We start from the raw sequence: 19298 nt of genomic DNA, 5'->3' as shown, positions 1-19298 counted from the left end.
AGTGCAATCAAAGGAGCTTGCAAAGAAAAGCGTCTGGACTTCTTTAAGTTGCTTGAAGACGTTTCACCTCTCATCCGAGAAGCTTCTTCAGGTCATCTGACTACGATGATGTAGAACCTTCACAGACTAAGAAGTGCAATACACTCAAGCAAAAGTTGAAGTGCGGGCCATAGTCTATTCTATATATAAAATTACTTGTGGGCCAATTAAAAATGGACCGCGGGCCGGAGTTTGGACACCCCTGACTTAGACATAAATACCTGTTAATTACTAAGATCAAAGATCAAAATGAAATCCTAGAATTTCACCAAATGTGGGGCTGAAACTTCTTAGACAGTCTGTTATTACATTAACCTTGCAGCAGCCATATTATTGGTCAGATAATACAATTTAAAAATGCTCCAAAAGGCTCCAACATCACAAACATGGTCCAGAGTCCTGTTCAGAGACTGATTTGCTGAGATGACGTCTAGCAGGGAGCTAGCAGCTACAGCCATCCACCTGTTAGTCAAAGAGGCCACGCCACTAATAATGGAAATTTTAAGCCAGTTTAAACGGGTGAGTTATGAAAACATCCTCCTCATATGAAGGGGTTATGAAGGGGAAAATTATCTATACAGACCAGACCAGTTTTTGTATCAGGCTGCAATTATGTTTATTTCTGTTGTAAAGTTTTAATACGGGAGGACTGACTCACTGCTGGAGCCTCTGTTGGACCTCAAAGGAACTGCAGGTTTTGATATTTATTTTAGTGCTTTGTTGCTAAACTTGCCATCAATGCTAACATCTCCCACAATAATTATTTTATCTAAAGTGATTGCCCTCATTAATTCAAATTAAAAGTAAGTAAGGGGCAAGCAGAAGATAAGCAAAAGCAAATAAAACTTTTTAAAAAATATTTTCTAGTTCAGGTGTAAGAGACTTAAGAATGAAAGGCTGCTGACACTGTGTAGAGCAGATGTAGGGAACACTGTTTTTCTACTGTCTCACTGAAGCCCTCTGGGAAATTCAGTGCCAAATAAAAGCATCCTCTTCTCTGGTGGCATTTCATCAGCCTTCAGTGCCTTATACTTCATGACTCCCAGTCCACCACATGTGACAAAGATCTGGTCGTCAGCGCGACGTGGATAACTGACCTGTCCTGCAGCTGCAGTGGTTGTCATAGTAATCTAGGTGACAGTTATCATGGTGATGTCCAGGTACAGTCGTGGGATGGACCGGAGAGATTACTACAGCCGATCTCGTTCAGCCGACCGACCCATCTACACACGCTCACACTCAACCGATCGATCTGACTCCACACACATGAGGTCTGGACGGTCTGCTCCCCCCTCACCTGCCCTGATCAGGTGACCCTCAGCCATCCAATTAGAAAGCAGCTCCATCTCCATGTTTGGGGCATGTTTTTTTTCTTTTTTTTTTTTTTTTTAATTTGGTTGGTTGTTTGTTTTAGACAAGCATGAATTCTGACTCAATGGTGACCACAACAGTTTTATTTTTCGCCTTTATTTTAGCCCCACCATATGTCCCAGTGACATCACCAACACCTGAACGTTTCATATTTGGCCGCAGCTTTTATATTCTGATTGTTTTGTTTTATTTTGGGTGGCAAGTTAGTCTGTGTTGTTGTTGTTCATTTGTTTGATGGTTGTGTTGCATGTGCTTCTAAAGAATTTCTGTTCACTTTCTGACACCTAACTGTTGGATGTTCAGTTTCCTCCAAACTGGGCTTGGCACTCAGGCGTATTGCCTGCAACATACAAGTACCAAATTTAAGCAGGGAGGTTTCTGTCTGCGATCACAGTGCTGCCTCTATCACAGCTCTGAACACACCCAGTGGCAGCTGATGTTGGTCAGCTGTATGTATCTGTATTTCACAGAGACAGATTTGTTTGTAACGTCTTAGAGATATTAGAGCTACAAACAGGTTTTCAGCAGTGATGGGGCCTTGCACTCTTTGTTTCAAGTGTGAATTCTTTCTGTTCATGTTATAATTTTTTTCCAACAGTTATACAGAATTAATGACGTCCAAAGGTTTACATTCCTACCTGGTTGTGTGATGTACAGGTATGCTTCAGGACACTGTAACATCACAGTTGGGTGTGGCTGCATGTGCAAGAAGAGTCCACTCTAACTTTTGCTTGTTACTGCTTCTCAAGCAAAAACATCTGGAGTGACTGCAGACTTTTCATTAACTGACTGAATACAGTGCCAGACTAAATGCTGATCAAACTCTATCTGTGACTATGGAGGGAACCTCAAACTGACTGTCATCCCTGACATCTGACCTTAAATCTCTCCTGTCAGGATGGCGGTTTGATTGTTTAATTTCTTTCTCTTCTTCTTTTTAAGAATTTATTTATTTTTTCATCAGGGCTAATGCTGGAGGCGGTTCCACCTTGACAAGCCCAACGGGGACGCCTATTTGTGGTCGCCGAGGACGCCAGCTACCTGCTGTCCCCCCCAAAGGAGCTCTCGACAGAAGTGCGTATACTTGAGATATTAGTCAAACAGCACCTCCAAGCATCTCTGAACCAATCAGCTGATGGACCCATCACCATCCACCTATAACAAAACTTTGTTTTATATAAAGGCAAGCCTGCAGACTTATTAAAAAAATAGAGAAAAATAGAGGTTTTACAAATTTCAAGATGAGGTCTGAGATAATTTCCTAATGGGTATGAATATGGATGAAGTGTAACTTCTTTCACACAAAATAAATAATGAATACTGCAAATGGTGCCTAGTCCAATCACAGACAGATGACGATGATAAAAGTGGATAAAAATTGTAGCACTTTTGCAAATGAGACAAGTCGTGAATGCTGCAGTAATTGATGAGAGTTATGACTTCAGACTGGTAAAATTCAGGTGTGTGTTTTGTGTTTTCAGCAAAGTGAAAGAGACTCAGCAGCAGATCAGAATTAAGTAGATCAACATCTAGCCATTGTGGCAATGAAGGACCCAACAACAGTAGCATTGCAGTTTAACACGTCTTTTATTGACTGACTTTCCAATGTGCGTAATTCTCCAGCTGCCCAACTATTGTAGCACACACAAAACCACAGCTGCTTTAATAATAATAATAATAACAATAATAACAATGATGATGATGATGATTATTAATCATTATCTCCCTGGGAATGCTGTTGAAGCATTATTATTATGCTTCAACAGCATTCCCAGGGAGAATGGGACATTGAGTCCAAATGGACCATGTTTAGCACCTCCATTGCTGAAGCCGCTGTACTGAACTGCGGCCGCAAGGTGGTTGATGCCTGTCGTGGTGGTAACCCCTGAACCAAGTGGTGAACACCAGAAGTGACGGGAGCCACCAGGCTAAAGAATGAGGCCTAACAGGCTTGGTTAGCCTGTGGGACTTCATAGGCAGACCAAGCAGAAAGTGGGTCGGGCAGTGGCTGAAGCAAAAACATGGGTGTAGGAGAAGTTCGGAGAGGAAAAAGATTTTGGAGTGCCTCGAAGAGAGAAACCTGCCCTCTGTATTGTGTGGGTGGAGCCCTGCTGACTTTGACTGAGAAGATTGTCAGGTGGTAGAAGGAATACTTCAACGACCTCCTTAATCCCACTGGCACATCTTCCATGGCGGAAGCACAGTCTGGGGACGAGGGGGAGGACTCATCTATCTCCGGGGTGAGGTCACTGAGGCAGTTAAACAACTCCATGGTTGCACGGCCCCTGGAGGGGGGTTGAGGTTTGCCCTGAGTTCCTGAAAGTTCTGGATGTTGTAGGGCTGTCTTGGTTGACATGCCTCTACAATGTTGCATTGTGGAGAAACGTTGCATGGAGATCAGGGGCCTCTGGATTGTCAGACCAGGGTGGCAGTTCCCATCTTTAAGAAGGGGGACCGGAGGGTGTGTTCCAACTATACGTGGATCACACTCCTCAGCCTCTCTGGGATATTTTATGGTAGGGTGCTGCTGTTAGTCGAACCTCGGAAACAGGAGGAACAATGTGGTTTTTGTCCTGGTCATGGAAGAAGGCATTCAACCGTGTCCATCGAAGTGTGGCAGAAGTCTTTCACTTGGGTGGTCTCAGAATCTCATCTCTGCTTTTCACAGAGGATGTAGTTCTGTTGGCCTCATCGGGTGATGGCCTCCAGCTCGCACTGGAACAGTTCGCAGCCAAGTTTGAAGCGGTGGGAATGAGAATGAGCACCTCCAAATCGGAGGCCATGATCCTCAGCCATAAAAGGGTGGAGTTCCCAGTCCGAGTCAAGGACAAGTTTCTACACCAAGTGGAGGAGTTTGAGTATCTCAGGGTCTTGTTCATGAGTGATGGGAGACAGGAGCTTGAGATCGACAGATAAATTGGTGTCAATTATCACTCAGTTTTGAATATATGTAGACATTGAGGTTTCTCGGGAGGGTCTGTGCTGACACCGGTTGCTATCTGGCAGAGGGTCGTTGGTACCATCCCACTCCCATGTTCCCACTTCAGAACAGCACACAATCGCCATCTGGGATATGTGTGCATGAGGGTGGGAATGCATGTTTGTGTCTGAGTGTGCCTGTTTGTCTACATCTGTTTGTCAAGTCGGGTCTTAGACTAGACTCTGTCATCATGGTCTTCTGTGTTCTGTGGTCTTTTGGTGTTGCTGCTCGGTGGATTCAGTCTTTTTAAGAAAGTTTTTGCCTGACTGGTTCATTTGGGTATTTCAGCCTAACAATGTCCTCCTTCACTTACACTGGCATGTATTTGAACCTCATGTTGAAAGTTTTAGTGAAATAATACAAATTCAATCCAATTCAACTCCAGATCTTCATTAACTTAATTAATTTCATACAATTATACAGGCAGGGCCTCATATTTCAATATTTTCATATTTACAGTGAAAATGTAAATCAAACACTTTAAATCAACAAGATATTGTGTCTACATTATTTGTTATAAATAAATTAGGGAACAGGTCTCACCTGGTGATGAAACAGCTTGTCAGCTTCCTCACTTACTTTTGAGTCTCTGAAAATGGAGAACTGTGTATAAAGATAGCTGTAGAAAACCTAAATAGTTAATCCACAACTGCTTAAATTAAAGCTGAGAGTCTGCACTGTGGTTGCATACAATATAGACAAAAGCTACAAAAACTGTCTCACATAAATTATGACTCTACCTATATGTGTTATATTAAATGCCTAGAGACACAAGCTGGGAAATCCCAAACCCATTAAAAAGAAACCAGAGCAAATATTCAGGGTTTGACAAAATGCTGATAGCAACTGTTTGCTTTCAGTCTCTTCTCTGGTTTTGTTAAATACCTGCACCCTATCCTTCCATGAGCTATCTAAACTGAATTTTGCACATTTACTGACACAGAACAACAGCAGTAAGCTAATGAATTGATTGTTACTTAAAAAACGTAATTAACTGATTCAAAAGGTTTTGAATTCTGTGTCACAGAAAAGTTCAAGCATGAGATGCTGGCAGTAAAGAATTTTTGTCATTTTAATAAAATAATATTTGTAAAATACTTATAGAAAAGAATAGAATAGAATATAACAGTGGTTTCCTATCTATGTCAGATGATTAATTGAATAAATTCATTGAGATTTTTACTTTAGCTACAGAGTGTTCACTGGTTTCTGGGACAAATAATGAAAATGACATAGTTAGGAGCAGAGATGGGCGCGTTACTGTAATCCGATTACTTTTTTCAAGTAACGAGTAAAGTAAGGGATTACTATTGCAAAAACGGTAATTAGATTACCGTTACTTTCCCGTAGGAACGCTGTGTTACTGCGTTACTAAAACCATGATTTTTTGCGAGAATGTCTCATGACAGTGACGTAAGCAAGTGTGACGTTAGTGTCAACAGCTGTGTGCAGATCAACAGTGGATCACATATCGATTGTGGGAGAGAGTATGAACGTGCAGCGTTTAAAGCGTGGAAGTACTGACCTTACTTTGAGTTTGATTCCATAAAAAGTGACAAAAACATTAGCGTCCATCGTGCGTGGGAAGAAAACTTCTTTTTACAGCGAAAAAAAACCCTAAACTTCCAAACAAGCACCGAGTGCGCAACGACGTAATGGGAAACTCACAGAGAAACTCGCGGATTCTTCAACTGACCGCAGCACACCTGCACCAGGGTAAACCTCCGCCTATCCTACTCCTGCTTTACAGGTGAAAATAGAGCAACAGGACCGCTGAGTCTTTGACTTTATTTATTTTCTGCTGTGTTTTACTTGCATCTATTTGAAAGAGTGAGTGTAAACACAAAAAAATTATTTTATGTGCTGGGATGTGCAGAAAATAGGTTTAAATGTTAAACAAATTTCTTCCAGTCAGAGAATGTTGCATATAATTACATTTTTGCTTGATGCATAAAGTTAAAAGACTAAAACGAATAAAACAAGTTTTAAAAAGAGACTTTTCCATTTTTATTACATTTTGTATGATGGATTATGTAGAAAAAGTAGAATTGGGCTGGAATATCTATCGCTTTATCACCTATTCAGGTTGTAAATCGTCTTTTTAAAAAGTAACTAAGTAACTAAGTAATTAATTACTTTTGAAAATAAGTAATCAGTAAAGTAACTGGATTACTTTTTTGGGGAAGTAATCAGTAATTAGTTACTGATTACTTTTTTCAAGTAACTTGACCAACACTGGTTAGGAGTCAGTAAGCACCCGCATATGGACCACTGAGGGTCATAGCTATCTAACATGGATTTGTTTGTTTTTTAGACTCTGCGCAGACAGGTAATGAACTGAAAGTTTACCTACTTAGAGTAGTAACTCCTTAATAACAAGCCCCCTGTAGTGGTAGTAATTTAGTGATTCAGTGGCACTGCCGATAAAAGATGAGTGCTGAGATGTGTAAATAAAAACTTGACTAGCTCTTCACATTACTGTTCCACAGTCAGGAACTTTCCAGTGAAATAAAGACTAATTTCACCTTACCTTAAAGTCCTGTGAATACAGAATATAAATCAGTCAGATGAACAAAAATAAAGGATAACAACCCCAGTTAATGTAGACCACCTCATGACAAAAACAGCACATTGTTTTGAATTATTTTAAAATTGTGGCTACAAAACTATTCCAATAAATAGTGTATAGCAGTGCACGCTCCAACCAAAAGTTCCTGGACCTTCAGAGTGTTCAAAGTATCATTGTTGGGGGCATAAACATTGTCTCTCCCGAACTTCTCTCTGACCCAAGCTCCTTTACTGGAAACTACTATAACAGGATTCCACAAAGGTTCTTGGGGGACAATTCCTCTGGTGAAAGCATGTTAGTACTGAGAGATGTAGTCCCTTGACCAGGTCCAGGTTTCTGTGCCGGGATTGGCTCAGGTTTCAGCCTGCATAATAATAGAGAAATTCAACATGACTGAGTTCCTTCTAGTGGTAGTGAATATGTATGCTACCATCAGGATCTGCATCCATCCAGCAGAACCCACCCTCTAAGAACAGGTGTTAGAGGGTGGATACCGTTTGAGTAGGTCACTCCTGTGATTTTGCTTCTGGAAAAGGTCGTGTGGTCATTCATCATGTCATTGTTTTCATTCTTCTCACAGCTTTTTTTTTTCCCCCCATCAGCTTTGACCATGACTGCAGCTCCAGCAACAGCAACTAAAATCCCTCCACATCATCACCCCCCTGCCCCTGTCCATAAACAACACTTTCCCTCTGTCAGTCAACAACCTCCTCTTATAAGGGTCCAAGCCCCGCCTCCCCCACTCACCCAACCCCAGCCACTTCCTGCACCTGTGCTCCCACCTGTAGTTACAGCAGCACCACCACTATTTTTACCCACACCGGTACCTGTTCCTGTACCCACAACTGTATCCACAGCTGTATCCACAACTTTATCCACAGCTGTATCCACAACTTTATCCACAGCTTTACCCACAACTTTATCCACAGCTGTATCCACAACTGTACCCACAACTGCACAAACAACTCCACTGGTAGCTCCACCTCCCCCTGCTCCACCCCCTGCACCTGCTCCAGTTCAGCCTCCACCTCCTGAACCCACCCTACCCCCTCCAACTCCAACGCCTTCCCCTTCACCCGCCCCATCACCAGTCCCACCCCCACAGACTCCAGGTGTGTACATCAGGTTTAACATTCAATGCATCTCCAATAGAACAGAACAATTAGCGTGATTCTTCTAGTCAGATGTCTGTCAGACATTCTTTATCATAATCATTACTTATTGATTCACGTGTTCATGTTGTTTACATAACGCCATCACATATTACCCTGCATGTCAGAGCCGGACAGGCGCTCAGCAACACCAGGAGGAACCAGAAAAGGCAAGTCCAGTCACTGGTGGATCTAATGAAGTGTCAGGTGATCCTCACCATGTAAACTATGAGGGTTTGTAAGAAGATAAGTATAGCCGCAGCATTTAGGTGATGAAAATTTATAGTTTTGTGTGGAGAAAGAGAGAGGGGGGTTTTAAGCTCAGGCTAGGATCCATCACGAGCATCTTATGATGATTCAAATTTTAAACATTTATCTCCAGTCAGAAACAGATTTTCTTGGTAACTGCCCCCAAAGGCTCAGTAAAACCAACAGATGATGTCTGTGTAGGTTCTCAGTCATCCAATTCATTGTAGTGTAAGGAACTTGAAAAGCAAGCAGCCTCTTTAGTTCTAAAAATCAAATAGAGAGTCCCTGGTGTTTAAACCCTAGTTTTACACTCTGTTTTCTTTGTATTATTGTAGGGGTTTACTTTACAATATAAAGAAGGTAACTGTTGATGTAACTGTTTTGATTTGGCATAATATAAATAAAATGGAAATGAGTTGAATATTGGGGGCTGTTGAGAGAGTCAATGACCCACTATTAGTCCTGTCCTCCTTCTTATTTTGGTTTCTCCCTTGGGTGTTAATGACCCATCTCTTTTTATTAACACCTTGGCTCATGTGATGAGGTAAATTCTTAATAGTGTGTCAGCAACTCTCTTAAGGGACAACAACCCCTGCTAGGGTTAAATAGCTGCGACTCTCCACCATTTGGTTTTTAGAACCAAAGAAGCCTCTTGGATGAGACGTGAAACATCCACATGAAACTTAAAGAAGACAAGAACAGATGATAAATTTCAGATTTGTAACCTGCTCAAAATGTTGCTGTTCAGGTGTGTTTATATCACTGCGGTTTGGTGCTGGTTTGGATGGGTCATCTGACTAGAGTATGAGCATTAGTGTAGCCTGACCAATCACCTCTCTTTGTCCGCACTATGCAGAGGTCACATGGGAGGACCAACAGAAGAAAACAGCCAATGGTATTATGCCCACCTTAAGCCACACCCACATATAGAAATGTAGTGTTTAGCTCGTGTTATCTAGTTAGTTATCTAGTTAGACTGAAGTGGATTGGTTTTGGATTTGGTTTTTAGACTCATTCACCCATTTGCGCAAGCACTTTTGAATCCTCAGTGTAGAAAAGCTCTATATAAGAACCAGACTAATCCATGTATTCATAAAGCACTCCACCAGCCATCTGTCCATCCATTCATCTGTTTTTCCATCCATCTAGTCTTCTGTCAATCTATCCAGCTCTGTGTGCTTTGAGGAGTCTGTGGTTTCTCGTTGATATTCTTCTGTTTCCATCTTTTTATAAGGGGAGATGTTACCAACCGGCAGAGAAGGTACACACACTTTCTGTCAGCTTCATCTTTTTTTCTGACCTGCTGTGAATTGAAACTAACTTCTGTGCTGTCAGAAATCAGCAGCCTGAAGCTGTCCGAAGAGAGAAAAAAGTGAAATCTATTGTCATTTCCTGCTATCACACATTACCAACCTAGACTATGACTAATGCTGCTCTTCTGTCTCTACAGGTGTACTGAAGGACCCTTCAAAGGTAAACAAACATTACACTACTTTTATTTATATATATGTGTCTACATTACGTGTGTGCCACAGCTTGCTTACCTCTTCTCCTCCATCTATAGATGAAGGACAATCTCTCCTTTAAGTCATCAGACAGTGATATCAGTGATGTCTCAGCTATGTCCAACGCCTCTGACACTCAATCTGTCCACAAGATCGGGTAAGCAGGAATCCATTCTTGGATGACAAGACAGAATAAAGTGTCCATGATTTCTAGACAGAATCTCAGCTTCTGATTGGTTGGAGCACAATGGTATTTCTGGCTCCTGTTTCTCTGACCTTTCAGTGGAAGTCTTAGCTTTCTGAATCCATGCAGGGATTTCAGTAATATGTAAGGGTTTGCTCTGCAGCTGCTCTCTGTGGGCACACATTTCTCTGAATCTTTTCATCAGATTATGAATCACAGATGATGGCATCCAATGTTTTATTGCTCTCTTCTAATGTGGGGTTGTAGGGTTTTTTTTCTCAAAGTAATAATATATTTTTAACGGTAAGGTGTTGACTTTGTCTACTGATCAGAAAGATATCTAAAGCAACATGAAAATTCACTTTTATGAAACAGAGGGCAAAAGGAAAAGAAAATGGCAACAAACAAGTATTTTTTTAAATATGTTTGTGGCTTTTAGGTAAAAGTATTTAGAACATATTCCATCTTTGTGCTGTTTCACTTAGTAAACTGTTTACTGCTAGATGCCAGCTTGTTTCTTCCACTGTGCAGGTCACAAACTGCACAGTGTATGTCCTGCTGCAGGTGGGTCTAGGGCATACCCCCAAGTAGACACAGAAACTGTATTTTGTCTGAAAGAATTGCTGTGTATTTAAGTCAACACACTTAAAATGTTCACCTCTTTATCTGCTCTCAGACAGGAATTGAAATTTTTACTTTCTACCAGACTCCATTTATAAGAACAGAAAGTTTAGCTCATAGGGCAGGTGACCCTCTTTGTCTATTGCTGCATCTGCTGATTATTCAGTTTGTGTTAATGTGTGGATTTGGTGTTAATGGGTCAGTTTGGATTAGAATCCCTGTTAAAAACACAAAAATTCACACAAAATGACCAGAAATGTTTTCTGTGAGGTCAGATTGCTGGTTTTAAGATTGTCAGATTGCTAAATAGAGTCTAGCGGATTGTATTTGTTAATACAGGTAGTTTCTCAAAATTTTGAGTATTGTCACAAATGGAAATGAAATATTAAGTTGACATGTGTTTCAAATATCACCTACATGATTGTTGGAGTCAGAAAGGAATAATACAGAGTAAACTATATTAAAATCAACCGCTCACTCTCATCCTGTGTACAATCACAGTTCACGCTCATAAGCATGTGTCCTGTAAATCCTCCCACAACACATCATTCTGAATGTTTAACTCTGCTGCTGGTTTCAAATCAGTGAAAATACATAATGCTTAGTCCCGTTTTTGTTAGCATGTGTTACCTTCACCATGGGGTGGTTGTAGCTCAGAAGGTGGTGTAGGTCACCTACTTATTGGAAGGTTGTTATATACGGTAAAGCACTTTGAGTGCTCAGGTAAAGTAGAAAAGCACTACATAAGAACCAGTCCATTTACCATTCTGCATGATTCTGTCTGCATGCTACTCTTCTCTTCTCATATTGGCTGCCACAGTCTGATTGAATGTCTGGAGGGCCAGTCAGCAGAGCTGGGGGTGGGCTCGCAGGGAACAGAGGAAATAGTGGGGGCATCAGAAGGCGGGGATACACTGCAGAAGAGCAACTCAGTGGAAGAAGGGGAGGAGGAGCCTGAGCCTTCAAAGTAAGAAATTAACAGATGACCTCCTGTTGGAATCAGTTGTCATAGCAACAGCTACCTCACTACCCATTTCCTTTTCCTCTCTGTGCTATTGTGATGTGTTTGTGCCCTGCCTCTTGTGTTTTGGCCCTTTTCCCTCACTTATTATTGTGGTGGTCCTTCCTCCTGCAGGGTGTCTGCAGCTGCCACTCCTCTCACCAAGTCGTCAAGTGTCGGTGGTGAGATTTGCTCATTGGGGAGAAACGATGATGACGATGATGACAAGAAGCGACGCTCAAGCTTCGGTGCAAGGATGATGGGGATGGTTGGACTTGGAAAGAAGAGTCAGAGTGCCTCCCAGCTCAACCCAGAGGGTCAGTCCTAGTTTAACCATTAAAAAATATAACCTCAATTCTTGCTGTTTTTCTTTTATTTCATGGACTCTGCCATAAACAAAGTTTTCTCTGAATTGAATCTTCAGACATACAGTGTGTTTTAGCCAAACTGGGAATCTGAGTAGCATTGCAAGAGTGTCTCAATAAAAACTCACTATCAGAATGAAAATCCAAAGAGGAACATCAGCCAAAAAATAAACTATGACCAAATGAGTTAGGTACTAACAAGCAATTGAGCAAACATATTACGGAACCAGTTGAACCAGTGAAAACAGAACAGAACAGAACCAATATGAGTCACAGAGCACCCTGTCCAGGGCTCTGATTAGTCTCTGGCTGTTTATGCTCTTGTAACAACTTATTCTGCTTCTTTTCTCTTTCTTCTTCCATCCTTACAGAGGAAGAGAAGAAGAAGAAGGTGGTGAGACTTCCCGTTCAGAGAAGTGTTGAAACCGGTTTGGCCATCGAGTTTAAAGCTCGTTTCACCAGACAGCCGAGTCGAGACCCAGATGCCGAGGACCCAAAACCTGGAGCGTACGAATCACTCCTCTTTCTACTCTTTTTATCTTGTATTCTCTGTTTAGTTAAACTTTATTCATACAGCACTCATTTAAAGCAAGGGTTTTCCTAAGGTACTTTATGATAGCAATAATCTGTGATAGCAGAGGGAAAAACTCAACAATGACACAACCCCCTGTGAACAATCACTTGGTAACAGCAGGGAAGAAAAACCACATTTTAACAGGAAGAAACCTCTAGCAGAACCAGGTTCGGGGAGAGGCAGCCATCTGCTATGACCTTTTGGAGTGAAGGGAGGACAAAAGACAAACTAAGGGAGAGGGAAGACTAAATATGATGTGCTGCACCTGTGCTATATAAACACAGAGGAGCTAGAACAAAGTGGAATGAAGGCTTCTTGTTTTCACTCAGTATTGTTTAGATGAAAGAAGGCAGTTCTACATAGTTACAGTTCTACTTCTACTTTTTTCTCTCTGAACTTTGAATTTAGTTTTTCCTGAGTGCAATTTTTAACCTCCTTTTTTAATTGCTCATTTAGTCACTCCCTCCTTTTTTAGTCTTCCCTTTCACCCTTTTCCCTATTTTTTCTACCCCTCAATCTGTCAATCCCCTTTAATGTGTATTTATTCTCACATTGAACTTAAACACTTCCCATTTCCCTGGGGTTGCCATCTAACATGTCGGATATTTTCTTTTTCTTTTTTTCTTTCTGTCTGGTCAGGCTTATATTTCCAGGAGTAAAACTTGCATCAGACAAACAGTTCACTGGTTTCCTTGAAGGATTAGGCCCCGCCCAGCTGGCTGGACGGCAGACATTGGCCACGCCCCCCATGGGTTAGCATGAATAAAAATGTCATTGTTTTTATGTATTTCAACCTACCAACATACAAACTCATTAATTCAGATTTATGTAATCTGGACAAATGTGTGTGTTAATAAATCATATTAAAATACAATACCACTTTCTGCCCATGAAAGCGTGCGGTTGTGTTTCAGTAAAATCTCTCCTCTGATTGGCTTTCTTTTGGTTAGGTGACATCCAGATCGGGATGGTGTACAGGAAGGAGCGTCTGGACGTGGAGGTTATCCGAGCCCGGGGGCTTGTGGGTAAACAAGGCAACAAGAACACTCCAGGTGACAAAGCTATACACAATGCACACTTGACTACAAATACACTCTACCTAGTACACTCTAGTGTAAGAACGTGAACTTAATCAGTTCCTCCATGCTGCTCTCAGCTCTCTCCTGCCTCGTGTATTGTATCTCATTCAGTCTCTCATCCAGATGAGAGCTGCTTTGTTACAACCTGAATTCTGTCTTCCAGCTGAGCTGTACAAAGAGCAAAAGATCCCAAACATGATTTACTCTCAGAACCTGACCTTTCACGTACTCAAGCTCCGCATTAACTGTGTTACTTGTGGAAATGCTCACAATGCCATTGTTTACAAGGTGTTTATTAAAGTCAGTGTTAAATGTAAAGTCAGAACCTATATTAATCTGAGATACTTGGAGCATTGTGACAGATCTGAGACAAGAAACTCCATGAACCTGAGCTGTGGTGATGCAGAGATGTGTGACTACACTTTTATTATGGACTCATTTCTGATTAATAAATCTGAAATAGTTTAGAAATATATATACATTTTTTGGAGGTGTCTTGTATTGTGGATCATGCAGTGCTGGAGTTCTTCATTCTTCCTCAAAGATGAACTGCTTTCTGCTCCTCATTAATAATATAAGGGCTTAGCTGAAAGCTAGCACAACTACTTGTGTTGTGCTAACAAGTATTAGGGCTTTTCAGTTTTACGCATCACCAGAAAATTAAAACCTCTTCGATGCTTTAATTTTCTCAGTAGCGCTCATTACTTTCATGTAATTTTTGGTCGCAAGTTTCTGTGTCAAGGTAATTCTTTTAATGTTTCTTCCAACTTTTCCAATCATTCCACATTTTTTCCAATGTGGAATTATTGAACAGCATACATCTTTAATATATTTTGGATTTTTAATAATCCACACAGACAGAAAATTGCAACTTAGGAAGTTGCAACTCAACCAAATGCTTTTGTTAGCCATCATTACGCTTCTAGCATAATTCTGGATGCATATTTGGCTGCTCATCTTTGCAGAATTCCCTTAAATTAGCTGGTTTCCTGGCACAGGCCCGACCTTTAAGCGAAGTCCACAAATTTTCACACTTGAATACTACTGCACACAACCATCGCAGTACAAAGGTTTAGTAGTCATGGGTTATGATCTGTGAAACAGCTCGTGTGTGTGTGTGTGTGTGTGTGTGTGTGTGTGTGTGTGTGTGTTTTGCAGCTCCTTATGTGAAGGTGTATCTAATGGATAATGGAAAGTGTCTGTTGAAGAGAAGAACTCGTCTGGCAAGGAAAACCCTTGACCCTCTTTATCAGCAACAGCTGCAGTTTGAAGAAAACCCTGAGGGCAAAGTTCTACAGGTAATTATATATGTACTGATACTGCAGGATGCCAGACAGCTGGACAGCACAGGATTACAGGACCCTGGGATCAGGGCCTGCAGCCCTTCTTTTGTTGCTCCAGCCTCTACACAAAGAGGCTGAAGCAACTCCACTCCTCATCTGGCTAGCAGTCATAGCAATGTGTGTATGAAGAGGAATCTAGGATAGAATGTGGGTGGGGCGTTCTGAACGTCCAAGTTGAGTGGAGGAGGGGGTGTTAAGATTAATACTATTTGAGCAGGGACAACAGAGGGTTCACTATTGAACCTGTTGAAAAACAGATTCAGTTCACTGGCTCTGTCCAGACTGCCCCCGCAGCTGCTGATCACTTTGAGGCCGGTAATCAACTTCATCCCCCCCCCACATGCCTTTGATGTTATTCAGTTGGCGTTTGGTCTCCCTGTATGTATATTTACACCTTCTCCGCCCTGCTTTCAGTTCATACTATGTGCTTTTCGAGTAATCCTTGTTCCCAGAATTGAAGACCATCTACTTTGGCCTTCATTTCACTGGCGATCCTGCACTCTGGATACTCCTTCTGATGTCTTACCTGCACTCAAAGCTCCATTCATATTACTAATGAGACCACCTGCTTTGGCACAACAGTGCAGCAATCATAAGTCAGAGCAAAAGCTGCTCCCCAGAGAGAGAGAGATGTGGTGTTTAGAGAAAATGCATCTCAGCTGTTCCAATACTCCCGACACTTGATCACTAAAGGTTTTCGCTTAGGGAGCAGTTGTCCTTCTCTCCTGGATCACCACATTTACTCAAGGCCTTCTTGATATGATCTTCTTCTGGCCACCGCATCTGTGGGGATGGTGTTTAGTCTGTGCTCTAGTGTCCTGATCACACTCAGTTTGTGCTCAAGTGGATGATGAGTACTGATCTGTATGTAATGGATTACAGTACACAATAACTTTTAAATTTCCCTTATTACTGATGGAAATCTCACAGTCTAAGCTGGCTAGCCTGTCATTTTCATATCCTCCATGGTGAACTTGATGTGTTTGTCCACTGAGGTTAACATAATCAGTGAATTATGGTACATCCTGAGATTTGATTTTAACCCAGGTGTATTCCACATACCTGAACTAATTACTTTGTCGTGTTCCAGGGTAGGATAACAGAGCCCTCTTTTATATTTCCCCCATATAAAAGTTGGCCACAATAGATGAAATTGGGTAACTCATGGCATACCCATGTTTCTGCCTGTAGTAGTGAACATTGTATGTGACAATAACAACTGCTTCAGTCACCATCTTCCTGTAACCACTACCTGGGTCTCGTTTCAGAGTTTCATAAGTATTTTTATCACAGTGAGTAGTGACAAAATTTTCACATGATAGTCTTTCAAGTTTAGCTAAACCGTGCACTAACCCTTATCTGCTGGTAGGATGATAATTTTGTCATTACTTCCCCTCCTCCGTGCTGATGTTGGATGCTGGGGGCTTTGCATTGCTGAGACAGGCCGAAACTTTCGTCCACATCTGTAATATTGTTGCTTCGAATTGCTAATTCTGTGGCTGTGATCAGTTCCACTAGGGGGATTTGTCTTGGCATCACAGCAAAGTTCAACCTTTTTGCAAGGATGTTTTTCTCCGCTTGTGTGAGTTGTCAAATTGACAAGATTTTGATAACATTTTTTGTCAGAAATTGACAAATCTTTCACTGATTTGTCCACACCCTCAGTGTGGCATCCTTCTCTCTTCTGGCCGCTGAGGACATTCTGTGCTAGACGAGCCTTCTCAGTGAATTCAAACACCTCTCGAAGGGTATTCTCTAGAACCATAGTAAGTCTTTGTCGGCTCTACTCCCCTTTTGATTTTAGCATGTTGATGGTAAAATCAGAATCAGAATACTTTATTGAATCCTAGGGGAAATTATTAAAAAAATGTTTGTCTTACCCATTCATTGAGCAGCTGGCCTTCTGGTGTATTTTTGTTGCTTTTGTAGCTCAGAGGCTCTTAACTGAAGATCTAATTTGCAGACTTTTAGAAGTAATCCTGTTTTGTCTGCATCTGAGGCCGAATCCTTGGTGGTTTCTGTATTCAGCCATCTTACATGCTGTTTGCTTGTGCTCGGGTACTAGCTTTAGGCAATCCTTGCCAAAGTGCGTTAGAATGTCTCAGTGGACAAACACATCAAGTTCACCAGGATATGGTCGCCTCAGAGCCACATGAAAAATAACAAGTTAGCCTTCTTAGACTTTGAGATCAGTAACGGGGGATATTTAGGTTGATGTGTACCATAATCACAGAGCAAACACCGTCCCCACAGATACAGTGGCCAGGGAAGCAGAAGAAAATCATTTCAAAAAGGCCCCAAGTAAATGTGATTATCCCAGCTGGACATTTGTCAAAGCTGGGAAGGCTTTAAAGAATGCTCCAGGCAAATCAGAAGAGAAGGACAACTTCTGCCTAAGTGAAAACCTTTAGTGATCCCGTACTGCAGTCAGCTGAGACTGAAGAAGTCACAAGTCTAGATAAACAAAATCAGCCTTTTGGGAGGTTTAAAAAGAACATGGGGACCGAGATCATGAGGACTTTGAGAACAGAGGAAACCTACTGGTATCCATGGTTCATAAAAACTGACTCGGTGTCTCGAGTCAGGTTCTTCATTGTTGTAGATATTAATCGTATCTTTCTGAGGTTCATTAGATAATGAACCTCAGAAAGATACAATTAATATCTACAACAATGAAGAAAACGGCAAAGAAAAAAAAATTATGGAAAATGCTGCAACACTCACAGTGTCATCTACAAAGAAAAAAAACACACCTTCATGTGTGTGATGTCACTAAGGATCTCCTCCTCTCCTCTCTCTGCAGATCATCGTCTGGGGTGACTACGGTCGGATGGACCATAAATCATTCATGGGCGCTGCCCAGATTCTATTGGATGATCTGGACCTGTCCAATATGGTAATTGGCTGGTTCAAACTGTTTCCTGCCACCTCATTAGTGGATCCTGCGTTGGCGCCGTTGACCAATAAGGAGACAGAAGGTAGCAAGTCTTAGCATCAGGAGGCATGGCTGATTGGTCATAGACACATTACAGGATGGGCCCTAAAACAAAGTCTCAGAATCCTCTGCTGCTGCATGCTGCATGATGACATCACAGAGATGACAATTCATGATGATGTCACTAGGACGATGAGGAAGGTGCTATTCCTGATCCGCCCACTGCGGGGGGAGACACTCAACAAAGGATGCTGGGTAAAGAAAGGAGTGGCCATGTGACCTCCAGCTGCCAGCTAATCACAGCAGCTCCTTGGAAGTCATACGACTGTTAAAGACACGTCAGGAACCCACAAGATTGAGTTATGTGATAGTATTCATGGAGACACAGGAACATAGAGGGGGCTTCTTTATGTTTATGCATGGAATGACAAAAACATTAGAACATAAACTCCATCGAAGAAAAACACCACACCAACCAGTAAAATCATGAAAACGTGAAAACAAAAGAACATGAGAACCACAAACATGACAACATGTGAGAGCATGAAAATATGTAAGACCATGCCAGACTGTGAGAACATGAGAATGTTGTCTAAAACTTCAAAATAAAGATTCTTAAACAATCTCTGTGTTTCTGTTTAGGACATTATGATCAAGTTAGGTACATAACTCTGGTTTTACAAGGTTCTGATGATATTACTGAGAACACTGGTTCTGTGATTTTTACAAAGGTGACTGTGAGCTTCTACACATTAAAATGTTTTGGGGTCTTTAAAAGTTCGCCTGTAGCTGACTCACTATTTCTGAAGCAAGAGTTCATTAGGTTCTACAAGTTCTATTGCACCGCTGACCCTGGTGTATCTAAAAGATCCTACTACTCTATGGGTAAATGCTACATAAACTGGTTCTTAAATGCTTTTCTACTGTACTTGAGCAATCAAAGCGCTTTCTGCAACATGCCCCATTCACACAAGCACTTTTTTCTTTGCTTGATTGCATTCTATCTAACATTCACACGCCAATGCATCAGAGAGCAACTTGGGGTTAGTATCTTGCCCAATGATATTTGGCATGCAGACTAGAGCAGCCAATGATTGACTCACCTTCCAATTAGCAGGTGAGTTATAACGTCTGTTATCTTTTCTGTATTCTCTCTGTTTACCTGTATGCAAAGTCATGGAGATGCAAAGTCATGATTTTTGGCTCCCTGGTGTTTGACTCGGATTAAAAGACTGGGTCAGCGTTCTCCATTTGGTGAACTGTTGTTGTGTTTTAGCTGTGTATAAATAAAACTGAACTGAATAGATAGCTGGAGTAGGAGTTCAGGTTTGGA

At 41.5% G+C, this 19298-nt stretch overlaps 1 protein-coding gene across 14 annotated transcripts in view; it reads left to right on the top strand.

The window, feature by feature from the left end:
* The window catches only part of rims2b (regulating synaptic membrane exocytosis 2b), a 63184-nt gene extending 44596 nt beyond the window's left edge, over window positions 1–18588 (top strand). For 10 of the 14 annotated variants that reach the window (XM_082520758.1, XM_082520761.1, XM_082520759.1 and 7 more), the window contains 14 exons: window positions 2375–2484; window positions 7562–8071; window positions 8239–8280; window positions 9216–9254; window positions 9594–9620; window positions 9810–9832; window positions 9924–10021; window positions 11490–11636; window positions 11805–11986; window positions 12406–12541; window positions 13248–13360; window positions 13559–13660; window positions 14846–14985; window positions 17834–18588. In XM_082520758.1, the coding sequence (XP_082376884.1) occupies window positions 2375–2484; window positions 7562–8071; window positions 8239–8280; window positions 9216–9254; window positions 9594–9620; window positions 9810–9832; window positions 9924–10021; window positions 11490–11636; window positions 11805–11986; window positions 12406–12541; window positions 13248–13360; window positions 13559–13660; window positions 14846–14985; window positions 17834–18022 (1858 nt within the window). In that variant the 3' untranslated portion in view covers window positions 18023–18588. Of the gene's footprint in view, window positions 1–1199; window positions 1350–2374; window positions 2485–7561; window positions 8072–8238; window positions 8281–9215; window positions 9255–9593; window positions 9621–9809; window positions 9833–9923; window positions 10022–11489; window positions 11637–11804; window positions 11987–12405; window positions 12542–13247; window positions 13361–13558; window positions 13661–14845; window positions 14986–17833 lie in introns of all 14 variants that reach the window. The other 4 variants (XM_082520765.1, XM_082520763.1, XM_082520757.1 and 1 more) reach the window with 4 other exon arrangements.
* Window positions 18589–19298: the final 710 nt, after the last annotated feature.

The sequence above is a fragment of the Aulonocara stuartgranti genome (assembly GCF_965226115.1).
Source record: "Aulonocara stuartgranti genome assembly, chromosome: 22".
Taxonomy (NCBI): domain Eukaryota; kingdom Metazoa; phylum Chordata; class Actinopteri; order Cichliformes; family Cichlidae; genus Aulonocara; species Aulonocara stuartgranti.
This window is presented reverse-complemented; position numbering and strand designations above follow the sequence as displayed.